The sequence below is a fragment of the Balaenoptera physalus genome (genome assembly GCF_965194825.1).
Source record: "Balaenoptera physalus genome assembly, chromosome: 19".
Lineage (NCBI taxonomy): Eukaryota > Metazoa > Chordata > Mammalia > Artiodactyla > Balaenopteridae > Balaenoptera > Balaenoptera physalus.
The window spans coordinates 63,679,434-63,702,232 of NC_138900.1; the positions used below are offsets into that span (position 1 = coordinate 63,679,434).

At 50.9% G+C, this 22,799-nt stretch overlaps 1 protein-coding gene across 1 annotated transcript in view; it reads left to right on the forward strand.

Annotated features, from left to right (window-relative positions):
* The first annotated feature begins 850 nt into the window (after nucleotides 1-850).
* Nucleotides 851-22,799, forward strand: part of WFDC1 (WAP four-disulfide core domain 1) — a 28,032-nt gene continuing 6,083 nt past the window's right edge. Inside the window, exons 1-4 of the mRNA XM_082438452.1 lie at nucleotides 851-1,252; nucleotides 15,329-15,512; nucleotides 19,486-19,569; nucleotides 20,905-21,045. Coding sequence (XP_082294578.1) covers nucleotides 1,109-1,252; nucleotides 15,329-15,512; nucleotides 19,486-19,569; nucleotides 20,905-21,045 — 553 coding nt within the window. The 5' untranslated portion in view covers nucleotides 851-1,108. The remainder of the gene's footprint in view (nucleotides 1,253-15,328; nucleotides 15,513-19,485; nucleotides 19,570-20,904; nucleotides 21,046-22,799) is intronic.

The window sequence follows — 22,799 nt, forward strand, 5'->3', positions numbered from 1 at the left end:
GTGCAAGCAGTAAGAGAGACATGGGTACCTGACCTTGAGAGCCTACAACCTGCTGCAGGGTGTAGCAGCTTCCCTCTGCCGCTGTAGTGAATGACCACAAACTCAGTGTCTCAGATGAGAGAAGTGAGGAACAGCGAGCGTCCCACAGACACAGAGGCTGAGCTGGGACTCAGCCCAGGGGCTCTAAATCCAGAGCTCGGGTCCCTTCTGCTTTGCTTGGTAGCGTGTCACAGCGATCAGATGGGGCTTGGGTTGAGCCCCAGCTCTGCTACTACTGCCTGACTTCAGGCAAGTATTGTACCTCTATTTCCCCATCTGTAAAATGGACATCAAAGCAGTGCCTGTCTTGAGGTTGCTGAGAACAGGCGATAGAGTGTAGAGTTTGTGAAATATGGATCCTTGTATAAAACACACGCAAGCCAACATTTATAGCACACTTATGACGTCTGTGAAGCGCTTTACATACACAATTGCATAGAACTCTCCCAAGAAACACACGATGTGAGTAACTGTCCACACACCCACATTAGAGCGGAGGTCACCGGGGTTCAAGGACGCTCTTCCCACGGTGATGCGCTCCCCTGGTCCCCGTTCGGCAACAAGTCTTCCAAAGAAGCTTTTGTGGGCAGAAGAGTTTGTCAGACCAGCTCAAAACTTGGACAAAGTAGCAGCCAGAAGCCCCCAACCCATTCCCTGCGTGCCCACCCCACCCCCCAGAGCCAGCACACCTCCTGGGGAGGGGACCGCCCAGCCTGCAAGGAAGTGCTCCTTATCCCAGTGTGACAAGGCCACTCCCGGCCACATCTCCAAGCAGCGTGACACCCCCGCCTGCTGCCGCTGCCTTCTGAGCTGCCTGGGCTGCAGACGTCTGGCTTGGAGTCTCCGGGCCAGATGCAATAGGGCAAGCTAAAAATAACCCGGTGGGCGGCCCCCATCGGGAGTGCGGGTCGGTGAGGGGGGGCCTGGGCTGGGCGCGGACACATGATCCCCGGGACCCGGCCGAGTGGAGCTGAGACCGTCCGGCAGACCGTGCACACTTCTGCTCCACACTTCCAGGACCCCCCCGCCCCGGCCAGAGGGCCCCTCTCCTCTGACCATCTGGGAGGAAATGCCTTTGACCAGCTGCAGGTTGGGCAGCGGCCGGAGGAGGGTCAGCTGGGCTCTGTGCTTCCTGCTGCTGCTTCTCGAAGCCAGTTCTGCCAAGAATATCTGGAAACGGGCGTTGCACGCGAGGCTGGCGGAGAGGTCCCGTGTAAGTGCCCGGGCTGGGGGGGGGGCGCGCTGGGAGGAGATGGGTGACCCCCGCACCGTACGGCGTACAAGCGCCCCACCCAGACGTGGGCAGGACAGGGCAGGCGTCCTGCTTTCTTTATCCGAGTTGTACCAAAGTCGGGTGGGGAGCCGATGGAACTCACAGCCCTCAAAAGACTCTGAGCCTGGGAGTAAAGAAGCCAGGGGCCCCTAAAAATGCACAGGGGGACCGTGACGTGCTTTTGCCTACCCACGTTTACTTTCTCCTGACAAATAGCACCTGATTTTAGAGTCCAAGGGCTTAAAACTGAGTGTTTGTCTCAACAGTCAATAACCAAATGTCGATAGTCGATAGGATGCAATTATGCTTCCGTGCCGTTCCTGACTTATTCGGTAAACATTTAGTGGAAACTGCTCCAGGCCGGGTGCTCTGTGCGTTCCCGTAGGTACAACGTGGAGACACCAGCTCCCACCCTGCAGGGTGGTCGAGTGGGGGAGGCAGTCAGGTGACATGTGACAGCAGTACAAAGGGTTGGCACGCCGTGGTGAGAGGCGAGGAGCATGCGCCCAGCAGCCCTAAGTCTGCATCCAAGCTCTGCTACTCACAGGCTGTGTGGCTTCAGGAAAGTTGTTTGACATCTGTGAGCACCGGTGATCTCATCTGAAAAAGACAGATCGATGTGTTCCTTTCATCAAATATGTATGTTTGATCGCCACTGTTTACCTAGGTCACTGTTGCCCTAGGCCGTGGGGATACAGACTTATATGTCCCCAAGCCTTGGGGGACTCGTGTTACCCCACAGGGCTGGGCTTGCAGAGAATGAATGAGACGTGAAAGGAAAATGTATACAGGCACACCTGATCTTATTGTGCTTTACAGATACTGTGTTTTTACAAATTGCCGGTTTGTGGCAACCCTGCCTTGAGCAAGTCTCTCGGCGCCTTTTGTCCAACAGTGTTTGCTCATTTCGTGTCTCTGTGTCACATTTTGGTAACTCTCCCACTACTTCCAACTTTTTCATTTTTACTCTGTTTCTTATGTTGATCTGTGGTCAGTGATCTTTGATGTGACTATTGGGAAAAGATCACGACTTACTGAAGGCGCAGAGGATGCTTAGCGTTGCTCAGCAACAGGCTGTTTTTTTTTTTTATTATTATAAGTATATGTTTTGTTTTGTTTTTTCACACACACACACTGTATTTTATTTTTACAAGAGATAAATAGACTGACACCAAGCATTGTACATGGATGACCACAACAAAAGCAACAATGATTGCAATTACCAAACATGAAACACACTCATACTATGTCATAATATTGACATGCAGTCCAGTAATCCTCCACTGTAACAGCTCCTTTACTTTGCAGTGAAAATTGATTTGTATATTCTTTGCCTCTGAGTCCTTGTGGGATTTTTTTTTTTTAATTCAGACAGAAAGTCACAAAAATTATACTCATCCTCATCAGTTCACTCAGTCCCATGTAATTAATTTTTTTTTTCATCTTGATCTTTTGTTAGCACTTTTATGAGTTCATCAGTTTTTCATTAGAGTTCTGAAAATGCTTATTCATTCAGTTCAGCAGTACAGTCAGTTACCAGAAACCTGTACTTGTCAGAGTCTTTTCCATGAATTTCTTGAAGATGAAACCCTTTTATAGGAACATATTTGCAAAAGCATCAGAGTACACCCAGAACTGTAACAGGCTGTTTTCTAAATTAAGGTGTGTACGTTGAGTTTTTTAGACATAATGCTATTACACACTTAATATGCTACCGTATAATGTGAACCTAACTTGTAGATGCGCTGGGAAACCAAAATATTCATGTGACTCGCTTTCTTGCAGTGGTCTGGAACCAAACCCACAGTATCTCCAAGGCGTGCCGGTACTGTATTTGGTGACAAGTGTTGAGAAGGGAAATAAAGCAGGAAGGGGACTAGGAGAGAGAGTGGAGGTGGGAAGGGTGTCACTTTAGGTCCCCCACCCCAAAAGGGAGCACAGAGGCATAGAAGGTTCAGGAAGACAATACCAGCACTCTCAGCATATGGGTGAGGAGTGTAAATGACTCCATATCTGTCAAACACAGTGCACAGCGAGTGGTCCTTGCGTCTTGGTGACTTTTACTCAAATATTAGGAAATTGGTTGGTGTTTGCCTCCCCAGGTGGAATGTAGGTTCCTCACAGTAGGGCCTGATTCTGTCTCCCTCAGTGCAGTGTTCCTGGCACCTGCCATGAAGTAGGCGCCCCATACATTCTTGTGGGTAAATTATGGGCAAGTGCAATGGAAGCACAGAAGAGTGTGTGCAGCTCTGCCCCAAGAGAGTCAGGGAGGGTTTTCCAGGATCGGGGACATTCATCCCAGGGCTTTGAAGGATGAATAGGAGTTTCCCAGGTGGAGAAGAGGGAGAAGGGAATGTTTAATGACCCCAGGCACCATGTGAAATGAAACTGTATTGAGGCTAATCTCAGCCTCCAGGGCTCACACTCTATAGGTCAGGCAGGAGGCCACACGGGTGTAGAAAAGCATAGTAGCAAGTGAAATGGTGGTAGGTATTTGGAGGGAGAAGAGAGACCCTTGTCAGGTTGGACTCCCCCGTGCTCTTCGCTGTTCCAACAGGACGATTTCGGCCTCAAAGTATCCAGCACTTTGGTTCTAGGACCACAGAGAGATTTCCAATACATCATCTGGCCTTATCGCCACCTTGTCCTGGAGCGTCACAGGGGCTGATGCCGTGACATCTCTCTAGGAGGAACGAGGAGGCTAGGAGGTTGGGGACGATACGCACTGGGGGTCAGGGGGAGTCTCTTTAAAAACACAGGCCTGGGTGGGCTTCAGGAACCAAATTACTTCTAGCCACCGTTTGTCAGAATGCAAGCACTTTGAGTTTGTACTCATTGGACTGGAGCTCTTCCCTGCTATCAACAGACATCAGCTTCCCTCTCCGGTGCCCAGACACGGGAGAGGTTTGTGCCAAGATTGTGCCTCACAGAGAGCCCCTGGGGAAAGACAGGCTGTCGACTGGTGGCTCAGAGGATAAGGAGGTTGGGCGGGGTGCCAGGCCTAGGAGTTTTTCAGTGACATCTCTAATGAGCTGTGCAGCCTCAGGCTGCTTGCTGCCCCTCTCTGGACCTCAGGTCATTACCTGGGAAATGAAGACAAAGGACCAGATGACCTCCAGGGCCCTTTCAGTTCTGATTCTAACATCCATGCAAATGTCCAACAGGGAATCTAGGAGTAATAGGAAGCAGCTCCGCATGTTCAGGGGCAAGACTTCTTAGGTGGCCCCCATTGCCCACCCCAAGCTGGGTCAGCTCTTCAGCCTTGGCCCTGGACCCCATGGGGCAGGTCACGGCGAGGAGAGGCCAGGTGTCCAGGATTATGCTGAAGCCAGCTCATACCCACTCCAGAGAGTTAAACAGAGCCCTTATTAAAAATGAAGTCATATAAACTTATATAATTTACATGAAAAAGGAAGGAAGGAAATCCTCCTTATCAGAAACATATCACTTCCTAATTATTTTGGTTGCATTCTTACCATTCTCCCTGCTCTCGAGGTCATTCATGTCTGTGGCATCTGCATGGTAGAAACACCATCTATCGAGGAGCTATTACACTTCTCTTCCCAGCTCCTCATTCAGTGGCCTCACATTGGTAGCTTGAAATCAGCCCCAGTGAGGGTATTTACACCATGGAAATCGGCAAAGGCTGCACATGGAGAACTGGGTGTTAAACCCGGACCCGCACGAGGCTGCCTGCCTCTTGGCTCCTCCCCTTCTCAAAGCCCCGCCCCTTGACAAAGTGGGCAGAGGGGGCTGAGGGGGTCTGGGGAATTTCCTGGATGCTGTGTGAATTTTCCTGCCCAAGAGACAGTGCCTGAGAGGAAGACACGGGAGGCCCTTTAGGGAGGCTTGTAAGGAGAAGAAGACTTGTCCTCCGTGAGCCTCCGTTTCCTTGTCTGCCGCGTGGGAGACGGCAGCGCTACTTTGCAATCCAGTGGAAAGACCACGAGAGCCTTCAGCTTGCTGCCGGGCCAGGGAACACCTCTCTCTGTGTACTAATAAAAACAAAACAAAGACAGATATTTACGAGGCTAGATAAGACGGAAAGGAACAGGCTAGGAAGAGGGATGTTTTGTCAGTAGCCCAAGAGGCTTTCTGGGGAGCTCAGGGTCCGTTCTGTGGAGCTGGTGTTTGGGGATTTGCTTTCCTGCCATTTGATGGAAGTTATAAGAACAGTTCTTTGCTGAGTGGTCCTGTGCGTCAGGCCAGGCTATCTCAGGATCCGCTGAACAAACCTACCAGGTGGGACTTATTGTAGCCGCCATGTCGGCTTGGGGACTGGGTAGCCCCATGGTCCCCATGTGTCACTGTGGCTATGTGTCTGTTTTGTACCCTAAGCTCCCATTCAGGGCAGCTGGAAATGGCTAGGCAGTTTGCACCCTGCCCAAAGGTGCCTGCCCAGCGGAGGGGCAGTGTGGGGCTGCAGCAGCCCAGAGCGAGGATGTCATGCATCCTGCCGGACGGGGCACCCCTTTGCAACTGGCCTGCCCAGAGCAGCAGCTTCTGGTGACGAGCACAGAGGCCCTGTGCGAGGCGCGTTCCCCAGTCTCCCCAGGCTGGTCCTCCTTTCCCTCGTTACTTCTGTGAGCTCGAGAGCTTTCTGGCGCATCTTTTATTTTTTGCTAAGTTAGCAAGAGTGGGAGAGGCAGGTGGCCTGGAGCTGTGGGTGCCTCCCCTCCGCTCTCGTCATTCCCTGAATCCTGAATCCTCACCTTCATCCTGGAAGCTCTGTCCTCGGAACACGCTCGGCCGACACACGGGACGGGCCAAAGTGCTCGGGTCCATACCGTGGGAGCAAACGGAGCTGAAGGACCACGGCCTGGCTTCCTCAGCCCAGGCTGGGACCCCTCCGAAGAGTGATCTGGACAGTTTCTCAGAGGTTGCCCTTGGGTTTGAGCTCCAGGTGCCCAGGGCAGTCACCTGGGCATTGACGGTCCCCAGATGGCACCCCCTTCCCTGTCTCACGTGCCCCCTCCCCTGCTAGAGCTGCCTGGGACCCTCTTGCAAATATACCATCTGCACTAAAACCCTAGTCTCAGGGTTTAATTTTGTCTCCCCTACCCCCAAAAAGATCTGTTCAAGTCCTAAACCCTGGTGCCTGTGAATTTGACTTTATTTGGAAATAGGGTCATTGTAGTGTAATTAATTAAGATGAGGACATCTTGAAATTAGGTAGGCCCTTAATCCAACGTGGCTGGTGAGCTCAGAAGAAGACAAGAGAGCCAGAGACACACAGGGAGACGGTCACGTGGAGACAGAGGCAGAGATCAGAGTGACGCGTCTCAAGCCAAGGAACTCCAAGGATTGCCAGGAGAGAAACATGGACCAGATGCTCCCTCACAGCCTCAGAAGGAACCAACCCTGCCGACACCTTGATTTTGAACGTCGGGCCTCCAGAGCCGTGAGAGAACACAGCTCCATTGTTTTCAGGCCCCCAGTCTGTGGTGTTTGTTACAGCAGCCCTAGCACACTCACACGGTCAGCCTCTGGGAACCAACGTAGTCAGTTCTGCTGCTTGCAACCAGCAACCCCAATGGCCGACTCTTCCCAGATGAGGGCATTCCGGCCAGAGCAGAGAGTGACTCACCCCACACCATTCTGGCCGTGGACTGGGGAAGCTATCACTGTGCCCTCAGAGCCCTGGAGGCTCTCCTTGCTCCGTGAAAGATGTGAGATTGATTGCACCCCTGCAGGACCCCGTCATCAGCACCACTAGGGTGCATCCTTCTGGAGGGGAGGGGCTGCTCAGTGGGCCCTGGAGCGTTCATGGTCAAGACCCCGCAGGTCCTCCCTGGGGGCTGGAGAGAGGCGATGTGACGTACCGCGGTGAAGTGCCCCACTGTAGGCTCGGCCATCCCCGAGGGCCTAACGCAGAGCCTGACCCGTCACAGACGCTCAGAAACATTTTAAGAACGACGGGGAGGAGCTGGATGGATGGGCGGGTAGATGGAAGGAAGGAAAAATAAATGAATAGTGTGACTTTGGGGGTGACTTCCTCCTCTCTGAATCTGGCTTCCGTACCTGAGGTTTCAGTCCTGAAATTGATTCCAGGTGGAAACGAGCAAGGGGAAAAGTATCCAAGAACCGTGTGGTTGTAATCTGGGACCCTGCAGGCAAGGAGGCAGGAAAGCAGAGGGAAACTTACCTGTCATGGTGGCACTAGTCGCGGTAACCAAAGTGGAAACAGCCCAGACGTCCATAAGCTCAGATTGGATCAACAAAACGGGGTCCATCCACACAATGGAATATTATTCAGCCATAAAAAGGAATGAAGCACTGAGACACGCTCCAGCATGGATGAGCCCTGGAAACATGCTCAGTGAAAGATGCCAGTCAGAAAAGGCCACATAGCCTGTGATCTCTCTGTATGAGATGTCCAGAAAAGGCACATTCATAGGGACAGAAAGTAGATTAGACGTTGCCAGGGGCTGAGGGGGTGGGGATGAGGAGGGACTGCTTAATGAGAATAGAAGTTTTCCAGAAACGAACACAACATTGTAAATCAACTATACTTCAGTTAGAAAAAAAAAAAGAATTTGTTTGGGGTGATGTAAATATTTTAGAAATAGATAAGAGGCAGTTGTTGCACAATATTGTGAATTTAATCAGTGCCATAGAATTGTACACTTAAAAATGGGGAAAATGGCAAATTTTATGTTATATTGAGTTGGCCAAAAAGTTCGTTTGGTTAGTGAATATATTGTTCAATAAAATTCTTGGTGAAAACGAAAAATGTGTCTTTTATTTTTGCCTAAAACCAAACAAACTTTTTGGCCAACCCAATGTATTTTACCACGATAAGATTTTTAAAAAGCAGCGGGAACCTAAGGTACATCTTAGGGATTCTGTGAGGGTCTCCTGGTCAGGCTTGTCTTAGCTTCATGGTCCCCTGCTCAGAGGCCCGTTCCCTGATCCCCTATTTAGGTCTCTCTTAAAAGTTTTCTTAACTTCTCGACTTCTTCTTCCTAACATTTAGCTCCCTTATTATGATCTGCATGATTTTTTTTTTTATTCTGGCTTTGTTTCATTTTACATTACCTACTTTCACAGATAAACAAAAAGAAAGCAATTCGTTTGCTTTCTGTGTGGTGTTGGGTTGGTGTTTGTCACATGTCCTGGAGCTGAGCCACGCGTGAAGGCAGGGCCAGTGTCTTCTGGTTTAGGTCCACTCTCCTCGCGTTCAGCCAGTGCCTGGCACGTGGTAGGCCTGGGAACTATGAATTTACTGTGAAATGAATGACTAAATTACATTAAAACCTTCTAGAGCAGAAGAGAAGGGATGGAAAGTTCTAGAAGACTCTCAGGTGCACAGCAGGGCTCAGTGGACACCAGCCGGAGGAGCTGGCCAAGTTTGCACTCTTGCCCTCGACATGCACTGAGATGGCTTGTCCTGGTGTGAGATCCTGGGTTTTTGAGTACCTCTCTGAGGAAGTCCCGTTAGCCACGCACCAAACTCTGCTCTCGGAGCCCAGCGCGTCCTGAAGGTCTCAGGGCGTCAGGAAATGGCATTCAATGCACACTGAACTCTAAGCCCTCTGTTCCAGGGAGAGACATATTTTTAGATCTTTGACATCCGAATTCCAGAGGAAGAGTAAGTAAAGCTTAGAAGAAAATTGGCTTTCTTCCTGCACCAAGCAAACCAGTCCTGGGGTGCATATTTGTTGGTCAGGCCGTTAACTCTCTGGAACATTCCAAAGAAGGGTAAAGCTCTTGCAGGGGAATGAAGGGGGTGGAGTGCTGAGGGAGGGATGCGGGCAAACTGGGGCAGCTTTGGAGACTGAATTCTTTCTCCTTAAATGGAAATGGTTTCAAATTTTTTCCTGATTATAAAAACAATGATGTTTACTCTGCAAGACATTCAGACAATACAGAAAGTCACAAACAAGTAAAAATATTCTAAATTCTCCGAGACACAAGCTCTGTTGACATTTTGGTACGTGTGAGTGCCTAGACTTACTCGTGAAGCAGTTATGCTCGGCACACGTTGTTTTCTTAATGGTATTTTGCTCATATTGTTTAAAATTTTTTTACTGAGATGAAATTCACATACTGTACAATTAACCACGTTACAGTGGATAGTTCAGTGGCATTTAGTGCATTGACAGTGTTGTGCAACCACCACCTCTATCTAGTTCCAAAACATTCCCATCACCCCGAAAGGAAAACCCAGACCCTTTAAGCAGCTGCTCCCCACTCCCCTTCCCACACTTGCCCCCTGGCAACCACCAATCTGCTTCCTGTCTCCATAAATTTCCCTATTCTGGACGTTTCATATAAACGCGATCATACAGTACGTGGAATTTGTGTCTGGCTTATTATTCAAATTGTTTTGTACCATGCACTTTTCATTGAACGATATATGGTGACTATGTTAATATGATAGATCCGTGTCCTCTTTTCAGAGACTTCTGTGGTTTCCAAGGTACGGATGTGCAGTTGTTTATTTATCCAGCCTCCTTTCGTTGGGCATCCAGGCATTTGCTTCAGTGGACTCTGGATTTGGACTAGTGGAATCGGGCTTCCCACTGAAGCAGCCCAGAATTGCCATTTCCCTACCTGCTTCCTGAAGATATCAGAAGAAGAATGGCTTTGCAAATCTATAGAGGCTTCCAAAAATATCCCCCCAGGGTATGAAAAAAAAAAAAATAGCCACCAGGTCGAAACCCTAAGGGAAACCATCTTTATCCAAGTAAGGCATGCAGCGCTGGGACATTCTTGTCCGAGCTGTACCGTAAATGTATGTTCAGGAGCTACTTTGAAGCAGACTTGCTGTACCATCCTTTCACAGGGATGAAAATGAAAGATGGAGATCATGGGTTGTCTGGGATGTTCGTGAAGGATGTTGTCAGTCTGGGGTGAGCTGGGATTTGATATGCTGTTGTTTTATTTTCAGCTGAGTGGCAACGGAGGGCTAGGGCTGGCTGGGGCTGGCTGGGGCTGCAGAGAGCGGGGGCCAGGACGAGTTCTTTCTAGAATGTATCCCTGGGGGAGGCAGTTACATGACTACATTCAGAGCTGGGGCTGGTCCAGAGGCGGGCAGGAGGCAGGGGCGTGTGAGAGAGGGGTACCCCGAGCCGACAAAGCGGGAAGAATCTCACAGGTAAGACTGGGAAGCAGCTCCCCAGATCCAGGCTCCCGGGACAGGAAATTGCCGGAGTCAGACAGACCCAGGTTTGAATCCTGCCTCTGCCGCTGGCCAACTGTGTGACCTGGGCAAGTGCCTTTAATATTTCTGTGTCTCAGTTTCCTCGTCAGTAAAGTGGGTTAATAATAGCAGTGAGGGTTATGCTGAGAATTCCGTGAAATTCAGTATGTGAGGACCTAGCACAGCGTTGGCACACAGTGGGAGCTTAATAAATGCTGCCTGCCCTGCAGTGATTATGAGTCAGCCTGCCCAGGTTCTGAGCCTGGCGCTTCCCCATATGGTGAGTATGCGCCTCAGTTTCCTCACCTGTACAATGGGGTCAGCAGGTGTAACTACAGGGGAGCGATGGATGCTACCTCAGGGGACCCTCAGGGAGCAGTGCTGGGGGGCTGCTTCCTCTTCAGAACTCTGCCAGTTGTTTGCCCCCATCCCCTCCACCGCCCCCCCCCCCTAGAAATGATGGCACTGCTGCGGGAGGGTTTCTTGCTTGCGCGTCTTTAGACCCCAGTTAGATCCTGAACTCCTTGGGGGCAGGGACCGGCTCATAGGTTTCTTTTGCATCTGCCTCAGCATCACATCTAAAGCATCATCAGTGTGTGAGTGAACTGAGGGCGGGAAGGAGGGAGGAAGCAGGAAAGACCAAAACTAAAAGTAATGATAAAACCAACCGATCAGCATCGCTGAGCAGAGCACCCACAGATGTGATCTCATCTGCTCCCTCCACAAATCCCTGCAGCGGGCGCTTACTTCCGGGCCCATTTTGCAGATGAGGAAAACGGAGGCTCAGAGAGGTCATTTTCCTGTATAATGACACAGCTACAGGGGTCCAAGCCAGACTCATCTAATTCCCACACCTGAGCTCAAATCCCTGACTGTTGAGGAAGTCACGGCCTCAGCGCCGTCCATCTTGGTACACTTGAAGGTGGGATGTAACTCCTAAGTTCTTGCCCCAAAGGAAGAGGAGGCATTAGCTGGGCAAGGACAGGGAAGAGTTCTGAGTGCAAGGAACAGTGTGCAGAAGGCCCCAAGGCCAGGAGGAGTTTGGGGTCCCAGCAAACCTTCAAGCACTGACCCCAGACTTATATTCTGGATGCATTATTCTGGCTTCAGGAGGGAGGAGTGTAATATGACCCTTCTCCGCCGGTGGCCTTGGGCAAACCTTTAATTCTCTGAGCCTCGGGGGGGCCTCATCTTTAGAGTGTGGATAAAATAGGACCTGCCCCTCCTGGACTCACATGACCAAAGGCGTGTGCAGATGCTGGGGGAAAGGTACAGCATTAAACAAACACGAAGGGACAGCTCCACATCAGTGCAGGCCACCTGGCCTGCGGAGCCACCTTCACAGGGACAGTGTGCAGGTTATTAAACGCCTAGAAGGATGAAGGATGCCTGGCACGTGGTGAACCGCCAGTAAGTGCTGCCCGTCACCGTCACGCCTCCATCATTCTCATCATCACAGCTTTCAATCAACCACAACAAAAAGGAACTGAACACCTGCTCTACACCAGGCACGGTCGTAGGTGCTGGGGACACAGGTGGGAAGGAGACCGAGTCCCTAGGAGGACACGTTGTGGGGGGAGAGAAACAGTAAACCGAACAGCGAACCAATACACGGTCCTCCCAAGGTTGATCAGAGGTTGGAGCTATGTAAGGCAGGCAGAGGGGAGCGGGCAGCGCCAGCTACGAGCACATGTGAGCAGAGGCCTGGACCAAGTGAGGGCTGGAACCAGCCGGGCATCTCAGGAGGGAGACACAGCCCGTGCAAAGGCCCAGAGGTGGGACCTCAAAGAGGCCAGGGCGCTGGCCAGGAATGAGCAAGGGGAGAGCGGTGGGACGACAGGAGGGAGGCCAGAGAAGTGGAGGGGCAGGGGCACGGGGCCAGCTGGGGTCTGACCTTTAGCCCGAGGACTTTGGCCTTTAACCTTTAACCCCCGTGGGCTGGGAAGGTGATCTATTTATTTCGTTTATAAAAGTCCGTTCTTTCTCAGAACACCAGGAAACATCCTTTGTTTAGGACCCTCTGTGAGCATCACCTTGCATGACATGAAATATTTTTCAAAACATTTAATCCTCTAATCTGGGCCCCTCCGTGAAATCGGTTCTTTATCACCCAGGACCATCTGTTGTTCCGGCAGCACCATAAATCACTGGGGCGATTTGACTTCTAAGGCGCTTATCTCTTTTGTTTTCTCCAAATTCTGAGAACAGACATTTGAATTTTCCCAGGAGAGCGCCCCTTTTGGGGGCTGCCCTTAGGAAGTCACCCACCTGGGAGGCGCTGGAGGTGGGTGGAAAGCGTTTCCTGTCTGATCTCCAGGTTCTGTTAAATTTCATAAATGAGGCTTGATGTGAAAACAGGCTGGGCGGAAAAACCAGCCATCCCTTCCCAGCCACGCCCAGGCATCCTACCTCACCCTCCGAAGGAGGCCAGGGCAGCTGTCACCTCCGATTAGGATTCAAATGGCGGGGCCCCAATGTGGGTCCGATGTTGCTAATTCTTAAGAAAATGAACTGAGTTAATGGTGCGGGATTATGTGCCCTGCCTGCACCTTGGAAATTATTTCTGAGGATACAGGAATTTAGGGCACCCAGCCGAGCAGAGGATGGCAAAAAGGCTGAACCAGGAGTTACAAGGTTGCCCCTTTATTTTGGCTTCGTTTCCGCCAAATGTTGGCTTTGTATTCATTTTTGCTTTTCACAAATTAAATGATTTATATAAGGGAGAAAAGATGAATTCTCTAGGTACAAACTACTATACACAAAATAGATAAGCAACAAGGGTCTACTGTAAAGCACAGGGAATTATATTCAATATCTTGGAATAACCTCTAATGGAAAATAATCTGAAAAAATATATATGTATAACTGAATCACTTTGCTGCACACCTGAAATTAACACAATATCGGAAATCAACTCTGCTTCTATTAAAAAAAAAAAAAGAAAAGAATTCTCTGGCTGAAGCAGGGACGGCCAGGAGTCCCACCCTCCCCAGACTGCACCCCTCCCCCGCTCCACTTGGTCACGGTTTCCTCCCCCCCCCCACCCCCACCGCCCAGTCTTAGCCCCTTCGGGAGGGTCCCTGGGAGGTAGTTTGAGAACCACTCGTCCTTGTGATTGCGCGCGTTGGCAGATGCGTCTGGTCGGGACCTGTTCTCGGTGACCCGACGCCCCCTACTGGGCACTGGGAGCAGCGCGTGGAGTTTCCGCAATAGCTGTGGCGGAAGGACGTTCATGCATCCTTGACCTTTGAGGGCATATATCATTGTGTAGCTTGCCTTTTATTTATTTATTTACTAACATATAAGGCTTTCCCTGTCATTAATCATTCTTCTTAAGTACTTCTACCTTTTAAGTTTTTTAATTGTCTTCTTTAAATTGAAAAAAAATCAATGTGTTCATGGCAATATATATATATTGGAACCTGTGCAAAAGAGCATGCAATAAGGGGAAAAAAGTGTACAATAAGGAGAACTCTCCCTTGGCTTCAGAACCTAACTCTTCTCTCCAGAGGCAATCTTTGACCAACGGCTGCTGTGTATTCTTGTATATCCTTTCAAGAATGTTCTAGGCCTGTTAAACATATGCATATTACATGTGTGTGCATATGAATATTTGGAAACATAGGTGACGAGCAGACAAACTGTTCTGTATCTTAATTGTCTTCATGAACCACCATCTCTTGGGGATCTCTCATCAGCAGGTTTTAGTGGCTGCGTGCTACTCCAGTCTGCAGACGTGCATTATTTACTTGGACAGTACAAGGTGCAGGATTTTGGAATACATATATGTTGGGGGAGATCGGGGAATCAGTAGGTAAAGCATTTTAGATGGGCGGGGCAGTTCAGGCATGAGCCGGAGGCGGGGCAAGCCAGGGTGGTTTTTCCCCCAAAGAACCTACTCTGTATCTAACTCTGTGCATGAGTGTGCGTGCGTGTGTGCGCACACCCGTGTAGGGATGTGTAAGACCTGCCCTCCATACACCCCACCTTCATATCCAGAAGCAGAACAGTGTTCCTGGCACAGGTGGGGTCTGGTGTGACTTCAACTCTCCCAACCCCACCTCTAAAATTCTTCTTTTATTGGTAATGCGTCCACACTTCCTATATGTTAAATAGGATATCATATTTTTAACTCTTTCTGGAAACATAGTACCAAAAAGTGTGAAAATCCTGAGTTCAGCTCCATGAATCCCCACAAAACGAACGCACCATGGAACCAGCACCCAGATCGAGAAGCAGAACGGGGCCAGCCCCCAGGGACCCCAGACCCCCTTCAGGTCACCACCCACCAGGTGACCACGCTCCTGGTCTCACACCAGACGTCAGCTTTGCCTGTTTTTGAATGAAAACTATAGATGGATTCACACTGTATGTTCTCTCGTGAGCTGACTTCTTTTTTTTTCTCAGTGTTATGCCTGTGACGTTTATCCACGCCGTTTGCTACGTGAATTTATTCATTTTGTGTGTGATTTGTAAATTCTCAAAGCTCTATATAAACACATGAATTATAAGAAGTATATAAATATGTGTGTGTATCTATGTGTGTTTGTATACATACATATACATATATATACCCTATTTTATATGTAAATACATACATATATGTACATACATACATATAAACATCAGGATAGACGCTTAACATACAACTCTTATCCAGATTCATTTATCCTTTTTGCTGCTGATGGGCTTACAGTCATTTCAGTCTGGGGCTATTACAAAGAGAAACAGCGTCCTTTCATCCTCAGAGCAACCCGCTGGGGCTGGTTCTGCTGTGATCACGCGAGGACGCGGCGGCTCAGAGAGGCCCAGCGACTCGCCCGCGGCGCACAGCACCCGCCCCGTCCCGCTGACGCCCCCTCTTCCCGCAGGCCGAGGAGGCGGGCGGCCCCCGACAGCCCCGCGCCGACCGTTGCCCGCCGCCCCCGCGCTCGCTGCCCCCCGGCGCCTGCCAGGCGGCGCGCTGCCAGGCTGACTCTGAGTGCCCGCGGCACCGGCGCTGCTGCTACAACGGCTGCGCCTACGCCTGCCTGGAGGCCGTGCCGCCCCCGCCAGGTAGGTGCTCCAGGCCGGGGGAGACGGGGTGGGGGGCGCGGGGAACTGTCCTGCCCGGCGCTGCCCGACTGGAGGAACAGCTGGGCTTACACCTGGACCCCCTGGGCGGGCCGCCCTGTGAGATGGGAGCACAGCGCTCCAGGAGCAAGCGTCCAGCTGCATGCCCTGAGCGCCTGCTGTATGCGGGGCTCGCCACTGCCGGCGGAGAACTACAGTCCAGGGGCCGCCCGTTCCAAGGAAAATACCCCTCCTATGAAGATGGGGCAGATTTCTCATAAAAAATCCAGATTTCCAGCTTTTCCTTTAAAAAAATTTTTTTTTAAATTTTAGTTATCTTTGGCTGCGTTGGGTCTTCGTTGCTGCGCACGGGCTTCCTCTAGTTGCGGCGAGCGGGGGCTACTCTTCCTTGCTGTGCGCGGGCTTCTCACTGCGGTGGCTTCTCTTGTTGTGGAGCACGGGCTCTAGAGCGCAGGCTCAGTAGTTGTGGCACGTGGGCTTAGTTGCTCCGCCACATGTGCGATCTTCCCGGACCAGGGCTCGAACCCGTGTGCCCCGCATTGGCAGGCGGATTCTTAACCACTGCGCCACCACGGAAGTCCTCCAGCTTTTCTTCAAAATACTGGACCGCATTCCCTGGGCCACCATCTGCTGGAGCCTCAGGTGCCCCTAGACGGCAGCGGGGGCGGCCTCCAGGTTTCCAGGGACCCCACAAGGCCCACTTCACTCATGACGCCTGGCCCTGGGGGTATTTGAGATGGAGACCTGACACCTTAGCGATCCAGGTGGGCATGCAGACTCCTGGGTTCAGATCCACTGGCTAGCTGGTCACCAACTTAAACCCGCACTTGTGAAGCAGAGCTGAAAGGAGAATGGGCAGCTCACGCGGAGCGCCCCGTCCGCCTCCGGCGAGGAGGAGAGAATCAGTAGGATGTTTGTTGAATCTGAACGGGGAATCTCTTTGGCAGACGCAGTCCTCAGGGGTTCATCTGTGGAGGGAAGGAGTTTCAGATCCCTTCTGGAGAGGTTTGGGAGGGGAGGGAAGGGAGCCTGGGGGGAGTACAGGGTGGGGCTGATTATGGGCAGCTGAGTGGAGAAAAGCTGCCCTAAAAGTTTCCTCCGCTGCCAGTTCTGCTTGGGGCTGAGCCTTTGGAGGATAGCAGCCTGTTAGGACTGCACTTCCAGCCGGAGGCTGTGGTCCCCCTGGGCCCTCATTACTGAGGCCTACCCCCTCCTCCAGGCCAAGGTGAGAACGAACACACCCAGTTCTCTTTGGGGTGAGGTCACAGCGACGACAGGGGACTCGGCACCCTTAATAATGCTCATAATTACAGTCTGTGCTGCCTCTGAGTACTGCCTCATGGCCACGCTGCCTCCTACAGGGCCTTTTATGAGAAAGACAAAACGGCACCCCTTCCCGGTGGAGGAAGTACGTGAAAGTGTGCCCATCTGGTTGGACAAGTCAAAAAGGTGCCCCTTCCTTTGGACTGAGACAGGGCATAGGGACTCCAGCCTTACTTGCTGCCTAGAACAGGTGCTTCTGAGCAGTGCACAAACTGTACAACTGTCCATGACATTCCAAATGGCCTTTCCTTACACCATCTCATTTAATGCTCACACAGTCCCATGGGGTGGAGAGACCACTATCAGCCCTGTTTTACAGCTGAAGACACGCGAGCTCAGAGAAGCTGAGTACGTTGCCCAAAGTCACACAGCAGGCAGAGCTGGCATTTCAATTTCGTCTTCTGACTGTGGAGAAGTGTCCACTGCCTTAGGCTCCGAGTGTAGGGATATGGGGCCCCAGGTTCATTTGTGGATCCCTTACTGCCCAGAACATCCTTCCCCCAGCCACCCACACAGCTCACTTCCTCACCTCCTTCAGATCTCAGGCAGAGGTGGTCACTTTCTCAGAGAAGTTTCCCTCTCTAAATGGTAATCTTTCCTCTGGCCATTGCTTACTGCCTTCTGGCTTAAGCTTTCTTTATAGCCCAGTCTAGAATATTGTGTTTCATTTGTTTCCTGACCATTCCCCTAACTTGAAGGTCGGCCCCGTGAGGCAGGAAGGTTGGTTTGTTTCATTCACTGCTGTATCCCCACTACCTAAAATAGTCTCTGGACACATAAAAGGTACTCAATGAGGAATGGATGAATCAATGAAGGCCTAGCTTTGACTGGCCAACAGGAAGAGCCGACAAAATATTAGCCAGTCATAATAAGAATTATGATAATAATATCTAGAACAAGTTTCCTCACCCTTGGCACTCTTGACGTTTGGGCTTGGGTAATTCTAGTTGGGGTGGGCAGTGGGGCGCTGACCTGGGCAGCATCCCTGGCCTCTACCCACTAGATGGCAGTGGTGTCCCCATCCCACACTGGGACAACCAGAAATATCTCTAGACTTTACTGGATGTTTCCTCGGGGGGGCAAAATCGCTCCAGATTGAGAACCGCTGATCTAACATGACTTGAAATGCACCAGGCCCTGTTCTAAGCAGCTTACACACTTCCTTGCAGTCAGCATGTGGGTTCCCTCCAAAGCAGACCCCGAGATAAGGTCTTGAGTGAGGGGAGTTTATTTAGCAGGTGATCCCAGGAAGTTCTAGTTGGGGAGCAGAGAGGCGAGACCCTGGGTCTCCAGGCCTTTAGGGTCTGCATATTGATGGGAGACCTTGACCAAATTTCAGTATTCCAAAAAGTATAGCAAAATGTGTACATTTCCCTGTACAGGAAAAATTAATACATTTCCTATTTAGTAAAAAATAGCATTGAAAATACATTTTCTAACATTAAGTCCGAGGCGGTGGGGAGAAGGAGGGAAGAACCAGAAGATCGGAAATAGAGGCTCTGGAACCATGTCTCACCCCTCTCGTTTGGAAGTTGTAAACTGCTGGTTCTGTTGTTTCCATTTCCACACTGAGAGCAACCATCTTATAACCATATTGTGCTCTTTTAAAGAAAAAAGCTAACCGGTATTTTTACCAATCCCTATCTAGGTACTTTCAAACGCACTAGACAGCACAGCAATTTCTTTAATTTGGAGTCAGACTAAAGCAGAGGTCATAAACGAATGTGATCCCAGACCAGTTTTATTTAATCTCCAAAGTACTTAAAATTAAAAAAAATTATTTGCCAACATTTAAAACCAAGAGTTTACATTTTTTTAAATATAGACCTGAAGTTAAAAAAAAAAAAAAAACACCCAGAGGCTCTGGGAACACTGGGAACAGCTGGCCAGCGCTGACCAGCCGCTGACCCACTGAGGCAGGAACACCCTCCAGTTGGCCGTGATCCTACCCAGCCTGCCTTTCTCCTTTATGTTACCTATCTGTCCCCAGAGGCATTTGGGTTTTCAATCCCTATTTGGGGCTTTGAAAACCTTCCAGTCTACTACATGGTCACTCTTCCTGTTAAAAATGTATTGGTTAGAGAACAGGCCATGATGCTATAACAAAAAGACCCACAAACTCAGGGGCCCAACCTATTAGATATTTACTTCTCCCTTGGTTAAAAGGCTGGAGTCGACAGGTGGTCCATGACAGGCAGGTGTCTCTGCTCCAGTCACCCAGGGACCCAGGTTCCCTCTGTCTCGTTGCTCCACATGGTCCAAGTGGCTCCCAGTCTGCAGGAAGCGGGAAAGAGAGAGGGAGGGGACCCAACAGGTAACCATACAAGGGAAAGCTGGGATGTGGCCTCGTTACTTCTGCTCATATCCAATTGGCCAGAACTCAGTCACATGGCACACCTTGCTGCACGGGAGGCTGGGAAATGTAGTCTCCAGCTTGGCCAGCCAGTGCCTAGCTGAAACTCAAGAGTTCTGTTACTAAAAGGAAGGGATGAACTTTTGCTGGAGAACTGAGTTGTTTCTCCTGCGGGGCGGCTCTGTGTTTCATCCCGAGATGCAGGCTCCCCATCCCCAGAGGCTGGGGCATGTCTCAGCTGCCTGAGGGCCTCGATTTAACCATCTATTATCTTGTCAGTTTTAGACTGGCTAGTGCAGCCGAAACCTCGATGGCTTGGGGGCAACGGCTGGCTCCTGGATGGCCCTGAGGAGGCATTGCAAGGTACCTGCAGGGTGATGCCCAACCCGACAGCAGAGCCAGGGTCCCCCCCCTTCTCAGGTGCCCCCAGAAAACTGATAACCGGGGTCAGCCTCTGCTCCGGCAGGCTGCCTATCCTCAAATGCTTGGCCCGCTTGGACCCTCCCCACCCCGACACGGAAGGGCATGGCTGGGTCTTGGCCAGGCTCTCAGAATCCCCAGAACGGTGTGGGGTTTGACTGTCCCTGGCAATGGGGCCTCCTCCCCGGGTGGAGAATTCAGAGGGAGGGGGTTTGGGGTTTTCAGATCCCTCAAGTCACCATAAGGGGTTCACTGTTCCCTGCTGACGAGGCCTCCTCCCGGGGTGGGTGAAGAACAGTTTCTGAAAGGAATGGCAGGCAGGCCCAGGGGCCTGGAGCATTGTGGGGGTGTGGCTGTGAGGGAGCTCCTTTGTGTTTGTGCAGCTGTGCTTGTGACCCTGCATACATCCGAGTGCGAGACCGTGTCTGTCAGGGTGTGCAGCTGTGCTTGTGACCCTGCATACATCCGAGTGCGTGACCGTGTGTGTCAGGGTGTGCAGCTGTGCTTGTGACCCTGCATACATCCCAGTGCGTGACCGTGTGTGTCAGGGTGTGCAGCTGTGCTTGTGACCCTGCATACATCCGAGTGCGTGACCGTGTGTGTCAGGGTGTGCAGCTGTGCTTGTGACCCTGCATACATCTGAGTGTGTGACCGTGTCTGTCAGGGTGTGCAGCTGTGTGTGAAGCCGGCTGGCTGTGCTTGTGGCCGTGTGTCTAAGAACTTGTGCATCCCTGTTTGTGCAGATGTGTGCGACTGTAGGGGCGTGTGTGTGTGCAGGATTTGTGTGCATGTGAACGCGGGTGTGGATATGACTGTGTGTGTGTGTGTGTATACGTGTGTTAGGACTTGTGGGATGGTGAAAATGTGTGTATGTGATATGTGTGTGTATAGGATTTTGGTGGGTAAACATGTATGTACGTGTGATTATAAGCACGAGCCTATGTGTTTCATTGTGTGGGGATGAATGTACATGTACTGGGTTGGCCAAAAAGTTCGTTCGGTTTTACGTAAAAATTGACAGTTTTTCTTTTTCACAAAGAACTTTTCTTGAACAACGCATTCGCTAACCGAACGAACTTTTTGGCCAACCCAATATGCATGTCACGATGCCTGCATGCGAGGGCATGTTTGGGATCATGTGACTTTGGGCTACCCCTGTGTGCATGTGTGTGTGCAGAGACCCCAGGCACAGCGTGGAATCTGGGGTGCTGATGAGAGGCGGCCCCTCTGCCCCCATGGGGGCCGCCCCTGAGCCCCCCGCGTGTGTGTTCCCCACAGCAGAGGCCTGCAGCACCACAGAGGACGGGGCCGAGCCACTCCTCTGCCCCTCAGGCTATGAGTGCCACATCCTGAGCCCGGGTGACCTGGCTGAGGGCATCCCCAACAGCGGGCAGTGTGTCAAGCAGCGCCGGCCGGCAGGTGAGTGTGGACACCGAGCCCCACCCCACTCTCCCCGGAACCCCCCACGGGAGACCCGTCCCAAAGGAAACCCCCGGCCCCTGAGCCTGGCCACGCCCTCCTCCTGTCCCCTCTCTGCCCTGCTCCTCTCCACCTTCTCTCTCCTCATCTGAGCAGGATGCGGGCAAACCCCAGCTCGGCCACCTCCTGCCTGGCTGACCTTGGGGTCAGTTGTTTCAAATCTCTGAGCCTCGGTTTTCTTATCTGTAAAATGGGGCCACTTCATGCTGGGTTATGGGGATTAATTGAAATCATACACGTGATGCCACAGCAGAGACAAAGAGGTGCTCAGTAAAAGTTGAATAATCTATATCTATCTATCTACCCATTTTAAACTGCACAGAATTTGAATTGTCTGAGAACCCTTAACTTCTCTCTGCTAGGACTGTTCAGTGTGACTTAATTAGTATTTGTCTTTGGAGACAAGGCAATAAATAGTTCAGTGAAGGGCATGAATAGTGTGGCTTTAGTTTGCATACTTTTCCCCAGGGGGGCAAGGAGGACAGAGGAGGGACTGCTGAGGGTACCTAAAAGTCACTCCTGCCTCATGCAAGGCATAAGGTCGAGAGGTTAGGCATGGAATTTGCCAGAAATGTGTGGCAAGCAAAGAATCGGGAACTTCAGGGAGATGGAGGGGTTAAGCATGTCAAAGTTGAACTTACTGGAACTTTGAGACCATACCCTCCAGGGCCCACGTCCCCACTTCAGCATCTCTTAGTCCTAATAGCTGAGGATAGCACCTCGGTCAAAATCGGGGATAATCACAGCGACCTTACTGGCCCAAAGAACCCATCACATGCATCATCTGCCGAAGCATTTCTTTTTCCTCATTTGAGAATTTATTTCTCTGAGGTGTTTCAAGAAAGACATCGATGTTAAACCTGTTACACATTTAACATCAGCATCATTGCAAGTAATACAATTATGAGACATGGAACTGTCTCGGGAATCCTGGTTCCTGGAGTTCTGAGCTTTGAAAAAAATTACATATAAAAGGATTGGAACCAACCAGGAATCTGAGATTTCTCCTACATTCCACTTGCTATTTAGGGTTATGAGTAGGTTCTCCAGCCAGACAGCCAGGGTTTCAGTGGCCACTTGGCCCCTTGCTGCTGTGTGTGGCAAATCGCCCAACCTTTTCAGGCCTCGCTTTCCTTATCTGTAAACAGGGCTAATAGTAGTTAAGCTACTTCACGGACTCTTTGAGGAGCCACTGAGTTAATCCATGTAAATAGACCATGTCTGTAGTTTCTCAAGCACAGAACCGAATCCCTTCTGTTGGCACCACTGCTGTCTGTAGACACCACAGTGGACGGAGTACGCAGGTGGACGGGATACGCAGTCCTTCGGACATACAACCCCAAGAAACAGGCCAGCCTGTAGGAACCTGCTGGAAGGGGCAGCTTTTTCCAAAAGAGCTGGGGTTGGTGGGGGTTAGCCAGGAGTCCTCTGAACCGAAATGTCATGTTTATAACTGGAAAGGCCTGGAATCACGTGGCCTTTCTCATCTCCTGATCGTGCTCATTCAGTTACATGACCTCCAAGACCAGGGTAAGCCAGACAGGTTCAAACCCGTTCTCGAGGCACCAAACCAGTTCAAAAAGGACCCACTTCAAGGATGGAGGTAAACAAAGAGACAGTCAGGTGACTGTACCGATGACGCCCGGGGTTGACTGAGGCCCCTGTGGGTGCTCCGCTAAGCTTCAGTGCGAGCC